The sequence below is a fragment of the Vombatus ursinus genome, unplaced genomic scaffold, assembly GCF_900497805.2.
Source record: "Vombatus ursinus unplaced genomic scaffold, bare-nosed wombat genome assembly UNPS02011334.1, whole genome shotgun sequence".
Lineage (NCBI taxonomy): Eukaryota > Metazoa > Chordata > Mammalia > Diprotodontia > Vombatidae > Vombatus > Vombatus ursinus.
In genome coordinates, this window is record NW_020951112.1 from 3,415,675 (window position 1) to 3,426,819 (window position 11,145).

General features: G+C 40.9%; 1 protein-coding gene across 2 annotated transcripts in view; it reads right to left on the reverse strand.

Moving 5' to 3' along the window:
* SLC17A8 (solute carrier family 17 member 8) overlaps window positions 1-11,145 on the reverse strand; it is a 48,299-nt gene that overhangs the window by 20,921 nt on the left and 16,233 nt on the right. The window contains exons 1-3 of one of the 2 annotated variants that reach the window (XM_027855862.1): window positions 7,887-7,927; window positions 7,093-7,211; window positions 2,617-2,731 (exon numbers count right to left, since the gene is read on the reverse strand). In XM_027855862.1, the coding sequence (XP_027711663.1) occupies window positions 2,617-2,731; window positions 7,093-7,211; window positions 7,887-7,889 (237 nt within the window). In that variant the 5' untranslated portion in view covers window positions 7,890-7,927. Of the gene's footprint in view, window positions 1-2,616; window positions 2,732-7,092; window positions 7,212-7,886; window positions 7,928-11,145 lie in introns of those variants that run through there. The other variant, XM_027855861.1, reaches the window with a different exon arrangement.

An 11,145-nucleotide genomic window follows, 5' to 3' on the forward strand; every position in this document is an offset into this window, starting at 1 on the left:
AAATTCCCAAATTTACTCCAAAATCAAATGTTTTGAGCATTCTGTGAATGATAGACTGGAATGTCCATGTAGCATGGTGGAGAGAGAGCTGGTCTCCATGTCAGGAAGTTCTCCCTCCCACAGATGCTGACTGTGTGACCCTGGCTGAGTCTCTTAGCCTCTCAGTGCCCCAGACAAATCTCCTAAGACATTACATTGCAGAGCAAATGCTCGTGAGCACTGAGGGAGGGGCCTTCCTCACCGGAAGTTAATGAAATCACAAAGTCTATTCCTGCAACTCAGCCAAAGGGTAGAAACCACACAGGATCTGGAATCAAAAGACCTGGGTAGAGGTTCTCAGTCTGCTACCAGTTAGAAGAGGGACCAATTCACTTCATTTCTCTTGGCTCCGTTGGTTGGACGCACAGGTTGGGCTAAATGACATAAATGAGTAACTGATTCCTTCCAGATGTGGCAGTCAGTACTTTGCAGAAGAATTCATCCCACGGCACATTGCACTAGCAGACCACAGGGAGGAATGTGTTCAGTTTTGAGCACCCCATTTTAGGAAGGACGTGAATAAGCTAGAAAAGAGAGCAGCTAAGGTGGGGAGGAGATTCTGAACTGTATTTTACAAGGATTCCTCAAAGGATTTGGGGATCCTTGGTCTAGAGTAGAAGAGATTTAAGGGAGGACATGATAGTTATCGCATACTGGATTTATTCTAGGGCAGCTGGCAGGCACAGTGGCTAGAGCACCAGGCCTGGAGTCAGGAGGACCTCACAAATCAGGCCAGATACTTACTAGGTGTAAGACCCTGGGCAAGTCACTTAACCCTGTTGGCCTCAGTTTCCTCATCTGTAAAATGAGCTGGAGAAGGACATGGCAGACCACTCCAGTATCTTTGCCAAGAAAACCCCAAATAGGGTCATGAAGAGTCAAACGTGATTGAAAGAACAGAACAACAAATGGGTCACATGGCCACATGTGTGAGAGGCAAGATTGGAATTCAAGTCTTACCAAGGCCAATTCCAGCACTCTATACTCTATGCTACCTGGCTCCTGAGTTATGGGAAGGCAGGTCTGCCTTAATACAAGGAAGAAAATGGAGAAGGCAGCTTTACAAAGTGGATAAAGAAGTAGCCTGAGTCAGTAAGAAGAGGGCTCAAGGCTTATTTCTGACTCATCCTAGCTGTGTGACCCTGGGCAAGTCAATTAACTTCAAAGACCATTACTTCCCACCTCTGATAATTATCATCTGAGTAACTTGAATGCAACCTATGTAACCACTGTGGGCCTCACGTTCCTTATCTGTAAAAAGTGTGTTGAGGGGATAAGAGAAGGGGGCATGATAGAAAGGAAGGCAGATTAGGGGAAAGTGTAATCAGAATGCATGATGTCTTGGGTGGGGGGAGGGGCGAGATGGGGAGAAAATTTGGAACTCAAAATCTTGTGGAAGTGAATGTGGAAAACTAAAAATAAATAGAGTATGCTGAAATAGCTGGGCTCTGACATGCCAGTTAATTTTGTACCTATGGTCCTAAGTTGTAAAAAATTGCTGAGTATTAGTATTAGTAAAGGGAGTTTCCTCATTGGTGGAAGTAATTTTCTCACTGAGAACTCTCCCCACCAATAAAATCACAGGTCCTGACCAAAAAAGGAAGGGCTTACTAACAATTAAAGCAGTCCAGGATTTAAATGGGTAGCCTCCAGCTATGGTGAGCTTCCCACCGCTGGAAATGCCCAGAGAGGACAGATGCACTCTATTTGTTGGAAAAGGCATTACATTATAGGGGGAGGGCAGAGAAGAGAGCAAAGAGAAGACCAGATGGCACCTCAATGCCTTCGAGTTCTAAGTACTTTATGATTCTCTCTATGGCCAGTAGAAAGAATGTTGGATTTGGAGTCAGAGATGTTGTTCAGTTGCTTTTCAGTCATTCTTTGTGACCCCTTTAGGATTTTCTTGGCAGGCATACTGGAGTGGTTTGCCATTTCCTTCTCCAGCTCATTTTACATATGAAGAAGCTGAGGCAAACAGGGTTAAGTGACTTGCCCAGGGTCATACAGCTAATAAGTGTCTGAGGCTAGATTTGAACTCAGGGAGTCTTCCTCACTCCAGCCCAGTGTTCTATGCACTATGGTGCCACCTAGCTGCCCCTTGGAGTTAGAGGACCTGAGTTCAAATATTGTCTCTACCTGGGAGAATATGGCCAAGTCACTCCTGAGGCCTCAGTTTCCTCATTTGTAAAAACAAGAAGGTTGGGCTAGATGGCCTTTGAGGTCCCTTCCAGCTCTAAATTTGTGATACTGTGTGAAACAGTCATTCGTTATGTATCTTGGAACGACATGGGAATATTTTGGAGATAATATTCACTTTTCTAATAACCGGAAATTGAAAAAAGCAGTAAAATAGTCAATCAAAAAGCATTTATTAAATGCTACTATGTGCAAGGCACTGCACTAGGTGCTAGGGATACAAAAACAAAAGTGAAGCAAAAAGCAAACCAGAACAGTGGGCATGGAGTTGCCATCTTAAAGTTGAACCAACAAAGATGGCATTTTAAAAGAACTCCGTCATCAAAAGCAAAATATAATATAAAAATAAAATATAAACATATTGGACAATTGGTCTCCTACCTCCACCAGACCCTGTAGAATCCTGACCAGCATGACACAGCCATAATGCACTCGGGCTGCGGAAGGGATGAACATATTCAGGGTGGATGTTAAGAAAACAGCAGCTCCAAATACCCTACAAAGAGAAAGGAATAAAGAGACACTTGTAGTTCATGGTTATTTTAAAAAATCAATCCTGGAAGAAAGAACAAACATCTGTATTATATAAGGAATTAACCCAATGGAATATGGATTCTGATGCTTTGGGGGGCAGGGGGGAGGTACAGTCCAGAACCATGATTTCCTCAATGTTGGGGATTTCTGGTATGAAAACTCCATTCACCAATGCAGATTAGCAATTCATCTATAAATGTATGTTGTCGTTCAGTCATTTTTCAGTCATGTCTGACCCTTTGTGACCCTATTTGGGGTCTTCTTGGCAAAAATACACGAGTGCTTTGCCATTGCCTTCTTCAGCTCATTTTACAGATGAGGAAACTGAGGCAAACAAGATTAAGTGACTTGCCCAGGGTCACTCAGCTAGCATGTAGCAGATGAAGGAAAGCTGCTAGTGCTTCTCACTACCTGCCCCTCTCAAAAATTATCTTGTATTTATTTTGAACATATTTTGTAAAAATATATTGCCCACATACTCAGACAGTTGCCAAATCTTATCATTTCTGTCTCTCCAACATCTCTCCCCTTCATTCACATATCTTGATTCAGATCCTCATCATCTCTTGCCTGGACTATTGCAATGGCCTCCTAATTGACCTCTCTGCCTCCAGTCTCTCCCCTCTCCAATTCATCCTCCCCTCAACTCCCAAAGGAAATGATTTTCCCAAAGCCCAGGTCAGACCATGTCTGTCTGTCTGTCTGTCTGTCTGTCTGTCTGTCTCTCTCTCTCTCTCTATCTATCTATCTATCTATCTATCTCTGTCTCCATCTCTCTCTTCATTCTAATAGCTTCTCATTACTTCCAGGATCAAATATAAATGCCTCCATTTTACATTTAAAACTTCTCTGACTTTCCAGTCTTCTTACACATCTCTCCTCTTTACACACTCTACTGGACTCCTTGTTCCTCACACATAGGTTATTCTATTTCCCACCTCCATGCCTTTGCATTGACTCTTCCCCCATTCCTAGTATGCATTCCCTCGATACCTCCACCTCTTGGAATTCCTAACTTTCTAAAAAAAAAATCAGTTTCTACAGAAGGTCTTTACCTGTTCCCCTCAGTAACAAGAGTTGTGTCTTAAGTATGGTTACTTAAGGTAACAGTGGCAGACATGCTCAGATTTGCCCTTCCTGGTGAATTATAGAGTGTATGTACAGATAGATATTCCTCTTCCTGGTTCCAGTTCTCTGTGTGGAAAGCTGGGGAGAGCCATTCATGACTCAAGAGCTTACAAATGAAAAATCACAAAAAGTTCCCTAACTGAATTCTGAGCCACAACTCAGTAGACTTACAAAAGGGATATCATTGCCCACCCCCTACCCTTTGCTTTCTGTCTCTTCCTTTTGACTTTTGAGTTAGGACTCATGAGAACTGAGCAGAGGGAGGGTGGCTGAACTGATTCTCTCCCTTGACTGTCATGTGTCCATGAGCACATGGCTGCCTTTTAGGTTTGCTCATTTTATTTATTTTTGTTGAGCTGGTATCCTGAGATGGAAGGCCTGGGTCACTTTGTAGGTTTCCAAAGGTCCAAATATCCTGCAACACTTGTGAGGCAGCAGCTGGAGTGTAAAAAGTGCTGGCTATGGACTCAGTAAGGACTCAGACCCTCTGTGAACTACAGGAAGCCACCTAGCCTAGCCCAGAAGCCAAGCACCCTGCTTGTCCAGCACAGCAACTGAGTGAACCATCCAAGAGGGATGCTTCCAGCAAAATTAAGTCACACCGGTGGCAATAAGTAAAGCTGAAATTTTAACTCAGATCCTCTTGACTACAAATCTAGATTTTTCCTCACAGTATGAAGTGGGTATGCCCAGCTTCTTTAGTATTCCTGAGATTCAGATTAATATAAAATAATTTGTTGAACACCTACTGTATGCATAACTGAGACTGACATTTTAAAAGGAATAAAAATATGCATCTTAAAGAAAATGACCATATTTTTGCTTGAATTGTTATTATTTATGTTTTTTTGGGAATTTGATTTACAAGGTATTTTCTAAAGAGAAACTTAATCAAATGCTTCTCTAGAACCAGAGCTTGCTAATGTGAGGGCCTTAAGCTAATTGACTAAGTAATTAATTTGGAATATACTGGAGAGATCTCTTTTGCCCCAGATTATTACTTATCTTTCTATACATTAATGAAATTATACAAATATAAATTTTATAAATACAAAATCATATTTACACACATATCCCCAGTCTCCTCAGTTACTGATTATACAATTTATGTTCATTGTAATATAGCAAGTAATAACAGAAAGACATGGCTATTTATTCACAATGCTTTAGCTATGAGGAAAAAAAATCACATATAGTAGCACCTAAATCCATTGCTGTGCACAGCCAGGTAAAATAGTAGATAAAGAGCTGAATGTTCGGTGAGATAGACCTGAGTTCCAACCCCATCTCAGACTCTGTGACACTGTACAAGTCAATTAACCTGTTAGTTTCCTCATCTGTAAAAGGGGAAAACATTACCTCACAGGGTTGTTGAGAAGAGCAAATAAGATCACAAATGCTTTGCAAACTGTAAAGTGTAACATAAATCTTACCTATCGGTGCTATTAACTGCAAGTGACTTCTGGAAACACAGTCCCAACATTCATTTCACTCAGAACATCAAATAAAGTCTCTTCTCAAGAACTTAGGATTAGAGCTGACTCTTACTCTAAATTCTCTTCATTTTATTTTTGCAAGATAAGAGTTAAATTGGTTGTCTCCAGAAAAGTTCTACCTCTTTCTCTGTTATTTAATTTCTCTAAAACCATAGTTCTTAACAATCTCTGTCTCCAGACTCATTCTTCATAGAATGATACTCTGAAGATTTTATCTCACTTCTTAAGTTAGAATAACAGTATCTGTGTTGGAAAGGCTATTGAAATTGAGAATTATGTGTGTTTTCCTGAAAGGAATGTAAGCTCCTTGAGGGCAGGGATCATTTCGTTCTTTGTCATTTATAGCCTTAGTGCCTAGGAGAGTGCCAGGCACTTGATAAGGTACTTAATAAATGCTTGTTGATCGATTGATTTTTCAGTCCTTTGACTGGCACTCCAGATAGATGTTTACCTTTTGACTAGCTAGCACCAAAACGAAACCCTGGTGTTTTGATTTTCTCTCTCTTTCAGCTCCTAAATCCAATTACAGAATCGCAGAATCTCAGAAGGAACCTCAGAACACAGTCTGTGCCTGAATTGCCTCTCCATTTCCAACAAATAGTCATCCAACTTTCATTTGAATTCATCCAGTGATGGGGAACTCACTACCTCTCAAGTAACCCAATCTACTTTTGATTAGCTCTAATTGTTAGGAAGAATGACTTCTTTCACTCAGATCTTCTTGTCTTTGCTCAGCCACTTGGCAGAAAGGAATTCTGTAGCTTTCTTTAGAATTAGTAAGGACAGAACTGATGCCTTGTATAGTTCTTCTAAAGTAGAAAGTCTTAGCCTGGATGGAGCCCATGGACCCCAAAGTAGTCTCCGGATTGATTTCAGGGAGTCTGTGAACTTTATGGGGAAAAAAATTCTATCTTTATTTTCACTAACCTTTGGTTTCCTTTGCAATCCTAGTTGCAAAGGAAAAAAATCCTAATGTTTAAAAACATTATTCTGGGAAACCACACTTGGGTTTCATAAAACTGTCCAAAGGGGCCATGACACATAAAAGTTTCAGAACTCCCGGTCTCAAGTAAAAGCTACCTATGGTATCTCCTAGAAACTGACATTTAGAGATCCCAGAAGAAAGCCTGAGTCAGAGGAATATCCAGGAAAAGGGGCACAAACAGAAGTTCAGATGGAGCCACAAACAAACAGAACAATTTTATTACTACTGCATTAAATGTAATTTAAGTTTTAAAAGAAATTCCACATAAAAGAAATTCACAGGTTCACATGTAGTCCAGCTAGGTGGTACACTGGATAGATCGCTATGCCTGGAATCAGGAAGACCTGAGTCCAAATCCAGCTTCAGACATCTAGCTGCATGACCCTAGGCAAGTCACTCTACTGCTGCCTGCCTCAGTTTCCTCATCTGTAAAATGGGGATAATAATAGCCCCCTACCTCCCCGAGTTGGTATAAGAACAAAGATGAGAAAGTATTTGTATTATATAACCTATTTAAAATTCTTACCTTTATAGGGAGGACAAAGAGGAGGGGGGAAAAATTTGGAACTCAAATTTTTTTAAAATGAATGTTAAAAATGATCTTTACATATAATTGGAAAAAAGAAAATACCATAAAAAAGAATTTTTAAAATGATTTGCAAAATTTAAAGCTAAATTTAAAACTGACGAGTGTGTTGTTCCAGTGATTCTTACCTGTTTGCAGCAAATTTATTTGAGATGAAGCCTCCTGGAATCTGGGTCATAATATAGCCCCAGAAAAAAGATCCGTGGATGAGTCCGACTGTCTCTGGGTCCCAGTTAAATTGTGCTCTCTGTGAATGAGAAAATAAGTCATCTGGGATTTGGGTGCCATCAAAAAAAAAACCCCTGATAATTATTTTCACTGACTGGTCTATTTGGGGAATTTTTGCCAGGGGACCATGGACTTGCTCTTTTAATATTTTGATAACTATATTTCAACATAGTTATTTCTTTTGTAAACCTGGATATTTTATTTTATGCATTAAAAATATGATTCTGAAGAGGTGTCTGTAAGCTTCACTAGAAGGCCTAGTGGATAGAGTTCTGGGCCTGGAGTCAAGAAGACTCATCTTCCTGAGTTCAAATCCAGCCTCAAACACTTATTAGCTGTGTGACCCTGGGCAAGTCACTTAATCCTGTTTGCCTCAGTTTCTTCATCTATAAAAATGAGCTGGAGAAGGAAACGGCATACTCCTGAATCTTTGCCAAGAAAACCCCAGTTGGAGTCACCAAGAGTTGGACACAACTGTAAAAATGGCCAAAGATTATAAAAGAGGCCTATGACACGAAAAGGTTAACAACTCCCTGTCCACTGGAGTGGCATAGATCCATAAATCTACCTCAGAGACTACCTAGTCCAACCTACTCATTTTACATGTAAGTAAACTGAGGCTCAGATAAATTAAACTAAATTCAAAGCTGACACCCTCATCTGTCAAATGATAATATCCATTCTACTTACTTACCATGTTGTTGTAGGCCTGGAATGGGAAGGCAACAAGGTCCGGTGGAAATTGTTTTGGATCTGATATCAGGGAGCTGGGTTCCAGTCCTGGGCTTTCTAATGACTACCTGTGTAACCCTGGGCAAGTCTGGCCTCAGTTTCCTCTTCTGTAAAATGAGGAGGTTAGACTTCAAGGTCTGTAAGGTCCCTCCCAGTTCCAGCCCTAGGATCCCTTGTGTTTTGCAAAGTATAAAGTGTGTCTTTGCCCAAGCTGACTCAGACAGGATGCTCGCCCTTCTTACCTCTGCTCCTTGGAACCACAAATTCCCTTCAAGGCTCAGTTCAAATGAATTTCCTCTCAGGGCCATGCTAGTGTCTACCACCCTCCCACAAAACGAATTGCTTTGTTTTTATTATGTATGTTTGTGTATACACACACACACACACACACACAATTATTTTTTGTTTTTCACCTTTGTAACCCAAGCGCCTAGCCCAGATAATGTTGTTATTGTTCAGTTGTGTCTGACTCTTTGTGACCCCATTTAGGGTTTTCTTGGAAGAGACACTGCAGTGGTTTGCCATTTCCTTCTCTGGCTCATTTTTACAGATGAGGAAACTGAGGAAAACAGGCTGAAGTTGCTTGCCCAGGGTCATACATAGCCAATAACTATCTAAGGCTTTGAACTCATGAAGATGAGTCTTTCTGATTCCAAAGCCCAGTGCTCTGTGCACTATGGTGCCACCAAGCTGCCCTGGTCCAGATAATAAGATCATACATACATTTGGGACTGAAAAAGACCTCAGAGGCAATCTAGTTTATCTCCTTTATTGTACGAATGAGGAAACCAAGGCCCAGGATGGTAAGTGACCTGTCCAAGGTCACACAGATAAACCGATGTTTAGTATTTATCTATTAAATTGATTTGAAAGTGCTACAAAAATTCAAAGTATTTTGAATAGATCATCAGCATGTAGCTCAACCCTTCTTCCTAGGTTCTGGTTATTATAAACTTTCATTACATTTTATTTTATACACTTCCACATCAGATTGAAACAGACTTACAAAGAGCAAATGCTCAAAGATTTCTGCTGAACTGGGTTAAGCTGACTATTACTCTGGAAAATGGACAAGATTTTCCTCCCTCTGCTGTGGCCCTAGGATAGCATTTCTTCTCATTTTGGAAATGGGGATTAGAGAGCATTTCATCACAAACCACCCCGGTTTCTCCTCATGGCCAAAGGATTTCTCAGCAGCTTCTCAGAGCCCTTTCTCTCTCATTTAGACATTTCGCTCTTCATTATAAGGTTGAACACGTTCAGCTATGGCAATGAAGTCATTTTTTTTTCCCATTTGGTTACAAGCCAGATCTTTACTTACCTCCCCCCTCGTCCGCCCGAGCACACACAATGTCAAATGTCCTTGGCTATATCTGGTCCTTTCTTTTCTGCTGAGCTTAGCAAAATTATGTCTTCTTGCTATGCATGGGATCTGTGGTCAGGAAGACCTGGGGTTAAATCCCAAGTATGACCAGGCGCAAGTGATTTCGACCTCGCTGAGTCTCAGTTTCCTCATCTATATAATATGACTAAGAATAGCACTTATGAAGAGCTAGACTTGGGATCAGAATGACCTGTGTTCTAATCTCACTGAAGAGATTTACCTGCTACAACCCTGAGCAAGTCACTCAACCTATGTCAGCCTCAGTTTCTTCATCTATAAAATGGGAATAATAATACTACCTACCTCACAGAGTTGCTGTGAGGATAAAATGGCATAATGTATATAGAGTAATTTGCAAACCTTGAAATGATAATTAAATGTTAGCTATTATTCACCAAGGCAACATGGCATGATACAAGGGCTCTTGCCCTGGGGTCCAATGGTCCATCAATAGATTTCAGGGCATCCATGAACTTGGATGAGAAAAAAATTACATCTTTATCTTCACTAACCTCTAACTGAGGCTTAACAGTTGTTTGAATTATGAATGTAGGCAATAAGCCAGCACTCTGAGAAGGGGTCCATTGGCACTGCCAGAATGCTAAGAAGATGCCTGATACAAAAAAAGGAAGCCTTGGAATGGTGGTTGCATTCTAGCCTTGAAGAGACCTGGGTCCGAGTCCTGAATCTAACACACCCAGGCTGTGTCCTCCTAGGCAAATTGCCTAACTTCTCAGGGCTGTAGAGACCGGAAGTCTCAGAGAGGGTGCCAACCTGCACTGGTAAAGAGAGATTCCTCACTTGGGCGTTTTCTGTACCAATGAAATCAAAAGTCGCTCTCTACCCCTATTTTCATTCACAGAGTGGTTGGGAGAATCAAATGAGATAAATACAAAAATATTCCATGGGATCATAAATTTATAGCTGGAAAGACCATCTAGTCTAACTGTCCTTTCCCCTTTCTATTTTACAGATGAAAAAATTGAGGCCCAGAGGAAGTAAAATAGTTTGCCCAGGGTCACACATAAATGTGACCTATTGTCATCATCATCATCATCATCATTATTTCTTATTATTATTATCATCATTTTCCTCTTTCTAAAAATGGTCAGTAACTGTGCAGAAATATCAAAATGAGTAAAGGAAGGAAGGAGACCAATGTAGTTCCTAGGGGTAACTGGCCTCCAACAGCATCCAAAGTAAGCACTGGACCCCAGTTTTCCAAATATTACTGAGCCTGTGAGCTGGAGGCTGGTCGAGGCCGGTGGAGAATATTTTAGATTAGAATCAGCTTTTCAGGGGGTCTCAGTGCAGAGGGAGGTGGGGGCCTGAGACCATGGAAATTGCAGAGTCCCCACAAGCATTGTTCTAGGGGGGTTATTAAAATGTCTTTCCACAAAGCCCATGCTATTGACCTAGCCCTATCTTTCCAGGCAATAAACAAATGCAAAGCTGCAAGTCATCTTTCTCTGGGCCTCAGCAGAGGCCTTTTAATTAGCTGGGCTTCCTCACAAAGGACTGAAATAAGACATGTGATACACATCTGAAGCCACACTGATATACACAAGCCTTCAAAAAAAAAAAAATGCCTGAGACACAATTCCCGAAAGGCGCCAGGGGATTCTCAGAGCACACGTTACACAATGGAACCAAAAGGTATTAGTAAGAAGCCTTTCTGTGGTTGTATTCACTCATTTTAGTCCATTCCCCACCAAAACCTGCGATCTTCTTGAATAAAGGGGGTTTCCATCCTGAAACTCTAAGATTCACTGGTGAATAGGTAAGGATATATTGAGGAGTCTTAAATGGATATGTATTCAGTTCAATTCAAGAATAA